This window comes from Typha angustifolia, chromosome 15 (assembly GCF_048772165.1).
Source record: "Typha angustifolia cultivar Huaian chromosome 15, ASM4877216v1, whole genome shotgun sequence".
In the NCBI taxonomy this organism is placed as follows: Eukaryota; Viridiplantae; Streptophyta; class Magnoliopsida; order Poales; family Typhaceae; genus Typha; species Typha angustifolia.
The window spans coordinates 20,721,947-20,737,571 of NC_133253.1; the positions used below are offsets into that span (position 1 = coordinate 20,721,947).

The 15,625-nt window shown below is 35.8% G+C and overlaps 2 protein-coding genes across 4 annotated transcripts; one reads left to right on the plus strand and one right to left on the minus strand.

The window, feature by feature from the left end:
• Positions 1 to 1,127: 1,127 nt before the first annotated feature.
• Positions 1,128 to 9,317, plus strand: LOC140776906 (ATP-dependent 6-phosphofructokinase 5, chloroplastic-like). 2 transcript variants are annotated; one of them, XM_073120738.1, is made up of 15 exons: positions 1,128 to 1,296; positions 2,495 to 2,858; positions 3,047 to 3,128; positions 4,285 to 4,358; positions 4,632 to 4,743; positions 5,644 to 5,739; positions 5,835 to 5,936; positions 6,024 to 6,098; positions 6,600 to 6,740; positions 6,885 to 7,001; positions 7,082 to 7,186; positions 7,311 to 7,391; positions 8,148 to 8,276; positions 8,719 to 8,911; positions 9,028 to 9,317. In XM_073120738.1, exons 2-14 carry the CDS (start codon positions 2,551 to 2,553, stop codon positions 8,884 to 8,886), a joined length of 1,590 nt encoding a protein of 529 aa, XP_072976839.1. In that variant the 5' UTR covers positions 1,128 to 1,296; positions 2,495 to 2,550; the 3' UTR covers positions 8,887 to 8,911; positions 9,028 to 9,317. The 2 variants fall into 2 exon arrangements, with proteins under 2 accessions (XP_072976839.1, XP_072976838.1); XM_073120737.1 differs by lacking the exon at positions 9,028 to 9,317 and having other exon boundaries at positions 8,719 to 9,006.
• Positions 9,318 to 9,934: 617 nt separating this feature from the next.
• On the minus strand, positions 9,935 to 15,504 carry LOC140779211 (probable methyltransferase PMT2). Of its 2 annotated transcripts, none has more exons than XM_073124204.1 (7): positions 15,217 to 15,504; positions 13,615 to 14,269; positions 13,215 to 13,425; positions 12,766 to 13,060; positions 11,050 to 11,439; positions 10,598 to 10,675; positions 9,935 to 10,499 (listed from the first exon to the last, which is right to left on the minus strand). In XM_073124204.1, the coding sequence occupies exons 2-7, from the start codon at positions 14,245 to 14,247 to the stop codon at positions 10,265 to 10,267; spliced, it is 1,842 nt and encodes a 613-aa protein (XP_072980305.1). In that variant the 5' UTR covers positions 14,248 to 14,269; positions 15,217 to 15,504; the 3' UTR covers positions 9,935 to 10,264. The 2 variants fall into 2 exon arrangements, with proteins under 2 accessions (XP_072980305.1, XP_072980306.1); XM_073124205.1 differs by having other exon boundaries at positions 13,615 to 14,266; positions 15,217 to 15,503.
• Positions 15,505 to 15,625: the final 121 nt, after the last annotated feature.

A 15,625-nucleotide genomic window follows, 5' to 3' on the forward strand; every position in this document is an offset into this window, starting at 1 on the left:
ACTGGGAAGATAACAGGCAGCTGATTAGCTAGCCAATATAGATAGGAGGTCGACTGTAGAAAACCAGTGGGTTAGGTCAAATAGCTCACTCTCTAAATTAGTAAAAATTCTAGAGTTGAATAAATTGGGAAATGTTTGGCCCCGTGACATAATCATTAACTGAGTTTTTCAGCTCTTTTAATAAAAAAAAAAAGCAGGCCTTCAAATGGTTATTTGAAATAATTTTATTTAGATATTCCAACCTAATTCTATTTTTATTTTTAAAATTATATATTTATAGCCCTCTTAAAAATATTACAAATTGTGACATCGTTGACATAATAAAATATGAAAAAGATGAAAACACCTCTCTATATTATTATTTCTTTTTCTTTTTTTTTGAAAAAATTTTAGATAAAAATTAAAAGATTTACTCATACGAGTCACGTGATATTATAAATAAAATACGTAACGAAAAACCAACAAATGAGAAATTTGAGGGGTTTCATATAGTTTATAAAATTTATATGTATAAAATGATTAAGTAGTGTGTGTAAATAAGTAATCGAGGGAGTTAGAATTATTTCTCATAATAATTTCACACACTACGTTGCAGTTTGAAAGGATAAAATAATTGAGAGTCACATACACGATCTACTTTGACATAGGATACAGGGAAAGTCCGGGTAGATACAATCGTACCAATTGATATGAATTATTGGGGGTCCATAATCTAGAAGTTTCTTAATGAATTTTCACTGTGCTTACTGAAAACTTATTTTTTGCCGAGATATTTACGAGTTTGTTCTCAGCCATTGTTGTCTGATATTTAAGCTATGAATTACTGGCAGGTATTCAGACTTTCAACCTCTCAAAGGAGTATTGAATAAATGCAATCCATTCTTATCGTATTTTTATTTTAGATCACCAAAAAATAGATCCACAGCTAGATTTTGATAATGAATCTAATGATAATTATAATAATCTAAATAATATATTAATAGGAATTATAATTTTTGAATTATTTTTATTTAGATTTGAAAATTTTCTGATAGCATAACTATATATTAGTTTCCTTTAAATTAAAAAAATAATAATCTATATTAGCATCGAACCGACCTACTTAGCCATATTGGTTGCAAGTAAACAAGCGCGTTCGACATCCGAGAGAACCCGACCGCGCCATCGTCCACCTTAACCAGCCTCTTCCTCTTTTCCTCCGTCGAGCCCGCCACTCGCGCCAGTGGAAGCTGGAGCGAGCGGGAGAGAAGGAATCGTCAAGAAACCCGACTAATTTTCTCCTCACATTGATCCAAGGTATTCTTCTCGATCTCATCAAGATATCGTCAATACGAAATTCTTCTTTGATAGAGAACTCGCTAGAGCTTTCCTCTTCTTTTGGTTTCTTGGAATCTATCGTTTCTTGGACGATGCGGTGCGTCGGTTGGGCGATCGGTTTGTAGATGACGTTCTTATACGTGAGCTTACTCGGATCTTATGGGATTTTGACAATATCGGTAGCATATTACTTCTTGAGTCCAAATGCGGTGTTATACTTGGAATTAGTCTGTTCTTGGACGACGTGATGCGTTGCTTTGACGATCTTTGTGGACGAAATGGCGTTCTTGTACACGATCTTAGTCGGACATTTAACTGAGCTGCTAGTATAACTGTTGTGACCGAGATGATGGATGTCGTCTGGAAACTTGGGGGAATTGAACTATATCTGTAGCATACTACATATTGAATCCACGTGCGGTATGGTCAGTCTCGTGAGTTCTTCGGTATCTGAGATGTGCACTGGACAAGGTGCATGTGGATGACATGGAAACAATGTAATGAAAATGTTCTAATAGGATATGTAAATGTAAGAGAACCTTACTAATCAAGAACATCATTGAGTTCTAAATTTCCTAGAGTATGATTCAACAGATAGGTTTTCTTATGGAAATGTGGAAGTAGGAAAAGTTGAGACAAAGTTGATTAAAGTAATGGAGAAAGATCTATATATATCTATCTTGGAATAGATACTGAATTAAACATTCATGATACTTTTGTAATTGATGAATATCTTGCTGTCCCACAAAGTTAATTTATATTACTTATTTGCTAGTAATCCATCCAAATTAAATTGCTGAAGTAAGAAGGGTTTAATTCATTCACTAAGTTTTTTGAATTTGGTAGATATCTCACTGTCTTTCAGAGTTAATTTTTACTGCCGTTGCAAATAAATGATCAAAATCAATTTTCTAATGTAAGAAGCATTAATTGATTCACTAAGATATGCATCTAGATATAGAGATTCTAAATGATCAAAATCAATTTTCTGAAGTAAGAAGGGTTAATTCACTATGAACTCATTAAGGCTCGAAATTCAGGAGAAAGATAGTGGTTCCTGGATCGGTGATTCTATGGAAACTATTTTGGGCCTTTTATGTTTGTGCTGTAACCCTTAGTTCCTTACTCCCTTAGGTTCTGCATCTATAACTTCTACTTTTTATTTTCTGTTGTGCAGGTTGATGATCTTGGGTTGTTCTACCATCTTTGCGAAGCTATTCTATTCTTTGAGTGATGGCCTTTGCTTCTCCAACCAATGGTGTTAGTTTCATAGGTGCACAACATGGCTTGCATTATACTAGGGAGTCGTCTCTATATGGTTTCATTTGTGCCAGACCTACAGAATCTGAGAGGATGAATAGAAATCTATCCTTCACAATGGATGTAAGAGCTGGTGCTACAAAGACAGAGATAAACTTTAAAGATCCGAATTGGAAACAACACGTCGAGAAAGATTGGGATATGCGCTTTAATTTGCCGCATCTTAAAGATATTCTTGATGTGAAGCCAATGCCAACTACGTTTTCTCTCAAGAAAAGCAGGTGCTTTGATCCTCTTCTCCAGCTTTTCTTTCTCCATTCACTTTTCCCTCCAAGCTAAATAATGTTTCTCTCAGTTGTTGTATTCAATCATTACTTAATTGCTTACTTGTTACATATGTTAGTATGAATGTTATTTAACGGTAATGTCATTTTAGTCTGATGGGAGACATTATTTTCCTTTCTGATAGAATTCTTCGAGGAGATTCTTATGGTGCACCAGTGGATGCGTGGAACAGCTATGTGAATAATGATGATAGGGCACTACTGAAGGTTTGGTCTTGTTGGCATTTTGAACATTGACTGTAGTAGTATAGTCTACTACACCAGTCAACTATATATCAATTAAACTCCTATTTTGCATTTCTAAGAGTGATAAAGTTATCAAGATTGAAGTTTTCTAACTATATAAAACGAATATATGACCCTTGTTTGTTGCCATTTTTAGCATCATAAATTGCATTTGTTTTATAAAGAAATGTTCACACCATCAAACCTTGTTCTAACTTTTGCAGCTCAAGTTCATGTTTAATTGTTCAGCAAGTATTTCCAATCCTCTTGACATCTTTCATCCACATTCCTTAGGTTTCCACTCTTCACAGATCTTCTGTGACATACTTGAGAAACCTATTTTTATCGGGGATTTCTCATATTCCATTATAGCAGTCCAAACTATCTCACAAAGTTCTTGATCACTTTAGTTATCAATAATATAATTCCTGCGGCTAATTGCTTGTACCTCACGGTTCTGTTGCATGCCCATCTCAACATATCATTGCTGAATTTAACTCTTTTACTTGGTGATTTTTATGAGCCAGCATTTTATAAGCATCAGGCAATCATGGGCTTTTTACAACGTCCAACAATATTGTATTCCTTTTTCTACACTAAATAGTTTTGTTGATGTAAATACTTGATAAGCCAAGTAAATTCACGGGTAGGCAATTAATACTAAAATATTGCCGATTGAGATGTTATGGTATTTTGCTCAGGTTTAGAAATTAAATGGATTAGCCCTTGATGACTTATTTTAACTTCACAGTCTATCTATGTGACAGAGAAAATGTGTTGCTACTCTAGCTCATTCAGATATGGTTACATTTGACAGATATCCTCACACCTGTATCATATAGTTCACTGTGGTGACAGCATATTTGTTAGCCTGATTGATGATAAATTGTGTGCAATTTGATGCTTTTGACTTCTTGATTGACCAAGTTGTTTCTTTGTTTATTTTTAGATATATATTTTTGGAGTTTTATGCCACATGCACAATATTGTAGTTGCCATTCAAATCTTAAACTGGTAAAAGAAAACGGGCTATCTATACCTTTTAAACTTCAAATGACACATTAGTACATTACTGTATTACACTATTGCATCTTTTCTTCGATGAATAGCTGACACTATAAGGTTCTGTTTCTTTCAGGTGATAAAGTTCTCTTCGCCTACTTCTGCTGGAGCTGACTGCATTGATCCTGATTGTAGCTGGGTGGAGCAATGGTATGATTATTAGCACATTGTAACATTTTAGACATAGCATGTGAGCTGTTTGCTCTTGAAATCCGGTGAATGTTTAACACCTTCCTGCATGCTTGGTTTATTTTGTCTTCCTATATGATCAGCATATATTTACTTTCTCTCTGGAGTCCCTTGCTTTATACATCTTTAGTCAAAGCCCTTCAAGACAATTAGTAATTAGTGTGAAACACTGATAAATGGTATTAACCATGTTGCTATTATCTTCAAAAATTACTTATAATGATCTTTCCATAGGGTGCATCGTGCAGGGCCACGTGAGCAAATATATTATGAACCTGACGAAGTAAAAGCTGCAATTGTTACTTGTGGAGGGCTATGTCCTGGTCTGAACGATGTCATTAGGCAGGTTGGTGGTGTCTCTTAGCAATATTCAGTTGATATCTTAATCTAATCACACATTTCCAGTTTTGATATTTAATAGGATTTGATGCCTGTTCTACTGTTACAAACATGGACAATAGATCATGCTGGTTGATTCTTTATTTGGATGGATCTTGTGATCTGCTCTATGCCAAAATTTTTGAATGCTGAAGTGCCAAAATTTCTAGTTCCTATAAACTTTTGGTGTATGAGAGCTGTTGGTGACAAAAGGAACTTGTTTCATGGAACCTATGATTCAGGATGCAACAGGACATGGAGCGCTGTATATTGTTTATCCTGTGCTACATTTATCATGAAGTACTAGATATGGGTTATCTAATAGTTGATACTTTGATGTGGAGTTAATAATCAAAGTTGAGTTTCTTTGGCATCTCGTTTTGATCTTTATTACCTGGAAGCAAGCAAGTTTGCAGAAACACAGAGAACTTCAATATGTACTCCTGCACATAATTAGTAGCCTTCGGGCTTCAAACATTACCAAAGATATGTATTAAAGCACCACAGTTACCAAAGAATTATAGATTTCCTGTAAGTATGTCTTTCAAGTGGAAAAGAGATATTATAAGAAAACTTTTATACCAATGAAAACAATGATATTGTTTTTAAAGAAATTGGTAGCTGGTTTTGGCACATTGTTTTGGCCAATGCTGTTAAAATAGCCGTGTAGATAACTTGGCTTGTCTAGATATGTTTCTTTTATTAGAAATAAACCATGATTTATTTTCTCCTATAGCTTCTGCCTGGCTGTCAAATTATCTGGTGACATCTTTGGTGAAAATAGTTGATTGGTTGACTTATTTAGCTAAATGGCACTTCTTTTAGATCACAAATCATTGTGAGAAGTGTCTTGTTTTTGGGCTTGCAGATAGTATTCACCCTTGAAATCTATGGAGTTAAGAAAATTGTTGGCATCCCTTTTGGCTATCATGGATTTTTCGAAAAAAGTTTGGAAGAAATACCGGTGAGGACAATCTCCTTATAAACTCTACAGTGCTCATGGTTTTGCATTATGTTCAATCATTCTCAACATTGTCTTCTTTGGTGCCATATTCCAAGCTTTCACGTCAAGTTGTTGAAACCATAAATCTTGCTGGTGGAAGTCTGCTAGGAGTTTCTCGTGGAGGGGCCAGCACTAGTGACATTGTAGATAGCATTCAGGTACTTTCATTGACCCACTGCTTGACATGCAAGATTTTGAGCTTTTACTGGTTAAAGTCATCTTTTGTGGGTTGATTTTTTTATTAGGCTAGGGGAATTAATATGCTTTTCATACTTGGCGGAAATGGTACACATGCAGGGGCAAATGCTATACATAATGAGGTATTCTTATCTATCATTTTGTATTTTTTAGGATATCATTTCGTCTCATACATTTAAAGTTTAAGCTGATTACACTCAATTTATAATATCTCATAGGTATTATCTTTCACGGATCATTTAAAGGTTATATTATAAGGTTATAGTCAACAATCAGTTGCTCAACTTATTGGACAAAAGTTTTCTTTTTCCCTTTTTTGTTGTTCTTAATGATATCTAGACTATGGTGTTTGCATTTAGAGGTAAATACTGTACACAATGAGGTACTTATTCATTTTTTTCTTTTGCATTTTTGACAGACTTTTCTCTGAGTATACTGAATTTGCCATAAGTAATTACCTACAGTCAACAATCATTAGCTCCATCTCTAGTTCAACGCTACAATTCTGTTGTTCTTTTAATTTCTGATTTTTTATGACATCTAGACATTAGTGCAGTCACCATTAAACAATATTTGATCTTGATGTCGGTGTTATGCTCATATCTGACTGTTAACGCATGTAGTGTCGCAAGAGAAGAATGAAAGTGTCAATAGTGGCTGTTCCAAAAACAATTGACAATGACATACTTCTGATGGATAAGACATTTGGCTTTGATACTGCTGTAGAAGAAGCTCAACGAGCAATCAATTCTGCATATATAGAGGTAAGTTACTGCTATCTGCCCTTAGAGTGTCTCTCAGTTTACCAATTGACTTAGAAAGGGGGAAGGGGTGCGAATTGGGAAGTGGAATATTATTTAAATTCTGGTGCTTTGGATTTTGTATCATCCCTTTTCTATTACATTTAGGCACATAGTGCATATCATGGCATTGGATTGGTGAAACTGATGGGAAGAAGCAGTGGCTTCATAACCATGCATGCGTCACTTTCCAGTGGGCAGATAGACGTTTGTCTCATACCTGAGGTTTGTAGACTTGTATTTTCATGGAATTTCTAGAACTTTCTATCTTCATTTGCAGATAATTGCATAATATTCAATTCAAGGTACCTTTCACATTGGATGGAACATATGGTGTCTTAAGGCACCTTGAGAATTTGTTGGAATCTAAAGGATTTGCTTTGATATGTGTTGCTGAAGGTGCAGGACAAGTGAGTAAGCGATGTTATATGACTGTTTGATTTCTTGAATTTCATATGCACAAGAATGTTTGCATGTATCATAAATATATGATTTCTTCTTTTTTTTCTTCCTCTTGTGGATATTTCTTTTCAGGATTTATTGCCAAAGTCAAATACGACAGATGCATCAGGAAATGTGGTACTTAATGATATTGGTGTCCACATTCAACAGAAGGTGTGCGTCTCATTAAACTCTTGTATCCTTCTAATAAAAGATCTTTGAAGGCATTTGGTTGAAAAGAAGTTTGTAACTTTGTATACATGCTTAACAGTAGTAGAGTGGTGTGCAAGTAAAAACACTTTCTTCATGAGTTTCTAGCTAGGGAAGTAAAACATGATTATTCTTCTTATTAGTTGTTGATCTCAACACGAGTCCATTTTTAAGCGTGGCATATTATTGTTGTTTCCCCTCACCAAGGCTTACTTGTTGATCACTTGTTATTAAGTTTATAAGTGACGATTGAGAATTTTGTTATTAGATTTCAAGCCAGTTGGCAGGTGGAGTTGTCTTCACTGTTGCATGTTTTATTCATGCAAAAGAAAAGTGCCTCTATGAGGTTAAAGAGTCTAGAAAATGGAGAAAGATTACACCTTCAATTTAGGGAGTTATTTTCATATCCAAGACATTACGAGGGTGAGATGAGGACAATCTGGAAGTAAATATCAATAAAAAAGCTATTATTTGACACGAATGTTTTAATGTGTGTATTTAATATCTAAAGCTCCCCTTAAAGTCCTCCCAGCTTCCATAATAGCATTTGTATCTAATTACTGATATATCTATGAAAATTTTATATAAAATTTCATCTTTGGACACTGCAGACCCATTTTCCCTGCTGCATTCCTTTGAGCTATTAAGTATTAACCATCTTATAAGTGACTTGGAATTTCCTGGCCATATGGTGGTGACACTGGGCATATCTCTTTACAGATTAAACAGCATTTCAGGGATATTAATGTTCCAGTGGATGTGAAATATATTGATCCAACTTACATGATCCGAGCTTGTTGTGCCAATGCATCAGATGCGATCCTCTGCACTGTACTTGGACAGAATGCTGTAAGAATCACTCTTCACCTGACATGCCTCCAATGTCTGTATTCTTCTTCCAAAAGAAAGAATCAATATGCAAGTGCATGATAGGAAGTTTGTCCCTAGCCATTTATTTTATTGCTATCATGGCCTACTTATTTGTGAACCCATGTACCTTTCCTCCTTTAGAGAACTGTGCAGCATGAGGCATCAGTCACTCTTTGATTGGATGCATCGAAGAAAGAGGAAGCTGACATGATATATATGAATTTGTTCTCTGTTTCTACCTTTTTCTACAAATAATCTCTTCAAACATGTATTTGTCTATTTGAATCTGGATTTTATTGCTTAAAGCTGGAAGAAGCCATGCTGGAAAAGTAGTCTTTTAGTTATGTTCGATGCACACAGCTGCATTTTTCTGTGTCCATGCGTTGAGCAGAAGCTGAAAACAATATCATGATATGTGCAGGTTCACGGTGCATTTGCTGGATTCAGTGGCATCACAACGGGCATCTGCAACACCCACTATGTCTATCTTCCCATTCCAGAGGTCATTACATCTCCAAGATTTGTCGACCCTAACAGCAGAATGTGGCACCGATGTCTTACATCCACTGGCCAACCCGATTTCCACTGATCAGTCAGCCAATCTATCAACTCTTGTACAGTGACCAAATTATTTTTGTTGTTGTAACTACCTTGCAATGCGAGAAATATAAAAATCTCTTACGTTTTAAAAGTTCTTGACAGAAAGTAATTATGAATCTGTCTGTCCTAGGACTTCATCAAATATACAAATCCACTTCCCATGAGGGGGAGACGAAGCAGGGAAGTTAAGTACACAAAGGAAAGAGGGTAAGGAAGGACGTGGCTGGAGAAGGCTTCTGGTTTATGTGAAGGCATGAAAATGAAGTGGTTTGGTATAGTTTACTAAAGAAATAAAGTGAATTTTAGAATAAGTATTCTTCTTTGTTATTTTTAAAATAAAATTTTTATTTTTATATTTACTTGTATTCTAGAATAAGGGTGATAATTATTTTTGATGTAATATAAAGTGAATGAAAAAGATGAATTTTTATTTTTTATGAAATTATTATAAATATTTTTTTAATTTAATTTAAAATAGATTTGTGGGATATATTTTAAGGTAGAATAGTAATTAGATTGGTGTATGGTATAAAATGTAATTTTTTTGAATAATATTTATATTTAGAATGGGGTTATTATATTATTATGATATTTTGCTATTATACTGAAATAAAAAGTTGTATTCTGAAATTTTTTTTAAAAAAAATTATTTTTGAAGTGAACCGAGCTTATGGATATGCAAATGTATTAATATAGTTTTTTGCTGCAAAATGTATTATTTTTGGGTAGTTTTTTGCTGCAAAATGGCTAAAACAACCTCAGTTCTTGCAACATATGTTTTAATATTCTAAGGAGAGATCAGGTTGTCTTGACATATTAAAAAACTGAAGGAAGGTAATATTGTGCAATTGTAAATAATTTCATGCCTCACTGCAGAACGCAAGGAGAAAGAGGTACCATCTCGAGCAAGGTTGTGTTAAGAGGTTAAAATCAGAATACACATAAGTTTGAAAACCCATTAAGGAATTAATTCCTGTATTAGAACAACGGAGAACAAGAAATAAAGATGAAGGAGCTAGACTAGAAATGCCCAGATATATCAATCTAAGGGTACTAGATTTCTCCACATAATCGCAAGCAATGTTAAACTAATACATTCATAAAGAGAAATATACAAAATCATCAGATGTTTAATCAAAAAAAGAAAAAAAAAACCAAGAGATGATAAAAATTATCACTAGTCAACAAAAAATTGACCTTGAAAAACTCAGGAAAAAAAGAAGAGATCCTATGCAGCCAAAATCACCGGCAAGGAGAGAATAAAAAACTCTCTGAATAACTAACTACTTTCCGGATGGCCGAAATCAGCTTTAGTGCAGGTAGCAGCATATAGCAGTCATTGGTTCATTTACAGCATTGTTACTACATCACGCTGCAGCTGTTTGGTTATTTTGGCCACCAACCCAGTATTGCTTCACAGCAAATAAAACCTTCTCAGAAACCATAGGGCCATCTTCATTGTCAACCAGTTTTGTGTTCCATCTCATGCCACTAACCATCCATTTCACCTTTAGCAAGATGTTGACATCATCACGCAATATAACCGTACCTTCCGGCCTCAAGATGCGGTCCATTTCTAAGAGTATGTCTTCCATTTTACACCTGATTTCAGTTCATGAATAAATAAGTTGGATAATAAAACTTTCTACTCTCTCCATCTGTTTTTCCGGACCAAAGGAAATGTGAAGTTGAAAACTTACTTATCCTTGTACAACGTGAAAAGACCATTAGCATGGATGAGGTCGTAAGTCCGTGGATAAGTGGAGAAAGCCTCACACCTGAACCACCAAACAAAGCTAGTAAATACTGAGATAACAGCAAAACTTACACATTATAATATTACTAGACAGTAAAGTCACTAATTAAGCCAATCCATCACAAAATTTATATAAATTTTCCTGATATAAGTAATTTGTTTTGCAAACCAAAGAAACTTTAAGCAATTATAAAGTAAACAATTTGTTGGTGTAAATTGCTTGTATCCATAAGGTAGAATTTAGTAATAAAAAATAGGTATATACATGTATAAGTACTATAAATAAAAGCTGTGGACAAATAGGTACATGACATGAGAGACTTATGGAACTCTTTATCAGAAAGAAGTAATTGTAAGAAAAAGAAGAGCTAAATGGAAAAATAGCAAAGTTCATACCAGTCATGGTATATGCCAATCAACCCCCGTTCATATATGACCCCCAAAGTAGATTTCTCGGCAACAGTAGGTACGACATTCATTACCCACAATTTGGGGGATTCAATTGCTGCAGCAAAGCTGCCCAAACCTGCATTCATATCCATAATATTGCGATATCGTCCAATGTCAAGATATTTGTTGATTCTTTTATAAGCTTTAACATGCTTCTTCCATAATTTATTGTCCTTTCCATATGACTCAATTGAATACCCAGGAACCGAGCCACTAGCTATTCTAGGAGGAACTGCATTGAGCCTTTCTGGGAATGTCTGCAATACCCCTCCAGCGACCTCTTCGGAACTCATAACATCAGGAATAGGTGTCACACATGCCTCCATCTTCTTGTTCCTAGTGTCACGAGAGTGATGAGAAAGCAATGGAATAGGAAAAGAATAATCAAAATAATGGATGCAACATATTATGAACAAGTGGAAACTTAAATAAAGACCTATAATAGCTGTAATGCAGATAAGCTAATATCAGTTGAATGCCAATAGTCTCATATGGAGGAATATAGCAAGTACACAGTGCATCATTAATGGAAATATTTCTCATAAATGTGTTAAATTTTGAGACTACACTGATGGCGCTTAAAGAAAAGAAATCAATTCTCCTTACTGGAACAAGCTCAATAGATTTTAAGAGCAAATAAAAGAGCATCTAGGGTATCATAGTTGTAAAATGTCATAGACTAACTAGGGCAGTAAAATTGGTTATTAAGGACCTTGTATTTTTGATAATTGAATAGTAAGTGTCGCTTCCAGTGGAAAAGCATATATATATATGGCCTACTTTATTGTAAACTCTACTTAATCACTTTTTAAGAGCACCCAATACATGACCTCAAGAGCAACGGATCAGCTAATTAAAGTGGGCATCTCAGTTCTGAATGTTTCGTTCTTTAGGTTGATAAAGTAAAAAGAGAAAAGATTAAAGTGAGTTTCTTGATGGCATAATCAAAATCAAGTAAGCATAATGGAGATTTCCACATTAAATATATGCTTATCCTTCTGTATGAGATGACTCGTGCAAGTTCTCAAAAGGATAAAGGAGAAGATCTATGGTGGGGACTGGAAAGAGGACCACGTGATTAATTTTAATACACACTTTTGTATCTATAAATTCAGATTAAGATGATTAACTTCCTAAATAGCATGAGACGATCAATTTACTAATAAATGTCAAATAATCACCAAGATTCTTATGGCGGCAGAATTGGTTCACAAGGATATAGTATACAACTCATAAGACCAACTGACCAAGATGGAGGGTGTAGTAGTAGTACTTGATAGCTTCTAGCAGGTTTTTCACCAGTACTCACAGTGCAAGAGCATGAACATTAGGCCTCAACAAGGTAAGGGCAAAAGCATTCTAGCAGGTTGCTGAGGTTTATATGTACAGCATGAAGATATTTCATATGGAGCAGTAGATTAATGGATTCTATCAAGTCATATGCTGACAATCCTTACCATGCATTCTAGTATTGTGTTTGTGAGGTCTTAGCATCACATTTTATACTTTAGCTTTTTCATAAGGTAATATGCAATACTTCTGTCATAAGAAATCTCACAGCATGACACTCTTATTCAGACTGCCTACTCTGGACATTTATCTGGCACGTTCAGTAAATATGTTGGGATATTATAGAAATCCAATGCAAGTAAAAAAATATACCAGATATCATATGAGTCGATTGATTCACAAATGCTAACACGGGCTTCATCATGCCTCCCAGGACAAGAATCAGTGTTTATGCTCTTCCTCCAGATAGCAATCTCACCTTCCTCAGATACCTTTTCCCAGCATAGAAGTTCAGCAATCTCTTCAATCTTCCTCTGTTCACCCTCAAGATCTTCCTCAGTTCGCTGCCATGCTTTGTAGTTGTTCTTCCAGTTAATAGGAGGGCCTGAAAGCACCCAGTATCCACCAGGCCTAAGAACTCTATCCACCTCCATCATGTATATTCCATCTAGAAAAGCGAACAACAGTTCTAGCATGAGAATTTGAGAAGAAGTTGCTGGAAAAGTAAGTGCTGACTAAACAAAAAATTACATTCCTTCATTGTGAGAAAACACTTTATTCTGACCCAACGAACAAATATAAGGTTAAAAATTGAACCTCACCATTTGCTCCCCATGGAATCAGACACCTTGAACAATGAGCCATATCAAAGGCTCTAGATGGATATGGAAGCTTTATTGTTCCAAGCACACCGATAACTGCAGGCACACCTCTTTCAAGAGAAAACTGCACCTGTGCCTCATGCGAGTCCCTTGGTGCAAATGACATGGCCAAGACATTTCTCTTCAATAGGTAAGCTCCCCAGCTAGCGACCTGAAAATATTCCATGATAAGTGAAAAATAAAGCAATCATCCAGCATAGGCAAGCCAACATCTCCTAAAGGGAAAAATGATGCCTACTTATCCAGGAGAAGATTATTTGTGGAATACAAATTTTGACGAGCAAGGTTGCTAGATACAATTTATAGAGTAGGCATAGAAGGATAAGAAAAGATGGCCTACCCCGCAACCAGTGTCCAATGCAGTTCTGACAGTTCCATTAGCAATTGGAATAACAGATGCCAGCTGGTCAATGTATGCATCTGCCCCTTGAGGAAACTGAGTTCCTCCACCAGGGAATCTAAAGATATTACCCTCGTACTGTACCCAGTTCTGAACAGCTTTCTCAACAGTCAAGCTCTTGTAAGGAACATTTGCATATGGGACAAAATCACGACTTTTTGGCCATGGAAATGGGGCAACATATCCTCTGGGTGCTGGTATAAGGCAATGCAGCTTTTCTTCTTCTGGTGGACAATGCCTCTCTCTGTAAATCATATTTTCTCTTGGAAAGGTCATCGCCCGCTCTTGATCTTGGCAAGGAGTATAATCAGTGTAGTGGTCATCACATGGTTCAAAGTTTTCAGCTGGTGTGTCATTAGGGCCTGCTCCACTATGATGAGTCTCAAAACTAAGGTTGGGCAAGATGGTGCAATCCGTTTGTTTTGTAATCTCAACGGCTATGCTATCCCCCTTTCCAAAACCACTCTTCTGCCATGCTCCAAGAATGTAGAAGAAGCAACACATAGCAATTACAATAAATATAGATACAGAACTTCTAGTCCTCTTGTCTGCTGAATTCCCCTTCATAGCCATAGTGCACCAGATAACAAACCTACTACATATCAGTTCAACAAAAGATCATTTGCAAGCCAGCTTTGTTCTGAATCTTACATCAAGAAGTGGGGCAAAAAGATCATTTTACAAAATCTAAAATTTTTCTTTGCCAAGAAAATGAGTAACAATGTATATGCAGATTCCATGCACTTGCAAACTTTTTAAGAACATAACCCTTGCATGATTATTGCAACCACTTCAGAATACACCAAACAATATCACGCATATCATTCACTCAGATAAGCTGACACCTCGTAACAGGACAGTAACAATTAATTAGTGAATTACCTTGATGATACACCAAGATAGAAGTATATCCAGAGCAAGTAAGAAAAATCAACTATTTATTTTCATGACAAGCAGATAAGGTAACAGCTTTTCCCTTTGATCCCCCTTACTGTTACATAGCTTTACTGATTGATAATTCGCTTCTCTATTAAGAAACTCACGATGAGTAGTCCCCTAGGGCTAAACTTTTTAAACTGATAAGTCTAAATAAGAGGAAGTTTTAATTAGCAAAGGAAACAATGAGACAAAAAATTCCAACACTAAGATATGATCTAAAAGCACCATCCTTTTGAAATCCAACTGCATTTTTACCACATAACAAATATCAGCACTTCGAGATCAAACTTTCAATATCCCCTCCATCCAACCTAGCTCGTATTGCACTAAACAAAACAACGATCCGCGAACAAAAACCCACTATAAATCAACAAATCCAGTCTTCTAACACACCAAAGTCCAAAGATCACAACCTTTTACAATAGCGTCGATTTTCCTGCAAGATCCGAATAACACAACAATCGCGCTACCACATTCCCGTCAAGAAAAACGTCCACTAGATCTAGCAGTCAAATTGAGCAAAAACCAAACAAAAATTCCACGAAACTCAAGAATCATTGAGGGGAATAAGAGGAAACGAAGTACTCAGAGCACGGCTCTTACGGACTGGAAAGATAGAGGTGGCAAGGATCGGTTCTCAGGTCCGGCAAAATCTACGAAACCCTCGAATCGCTAGTTCGTCGGCTCTGACTCCACGCCACTAGACCACTGTTTCCTTCTCTCTTTTTTGATGCCGCTGCTTCCTTTCTTTCGATCCAAGCCCAAAGTTTTAATAGCTGGAAGGATCCAACATGCTATGTACGGGTCCGCTGCAGGGATTTGTTCTGACGTGGCGTATACAACAAAATCATCTGCCGTTCGAGATGTAGGTCCTTTCAAATGGACAGTAACTGATCGTATTATGATGCGGTTTAAAGAGAGATGGGAAAGTATAAGATCCGACCTATGGGCAAATTATTTCATAATGATTTGTTTATATTTGGATCGAACTTGCCGATTTGATAACAGTCGG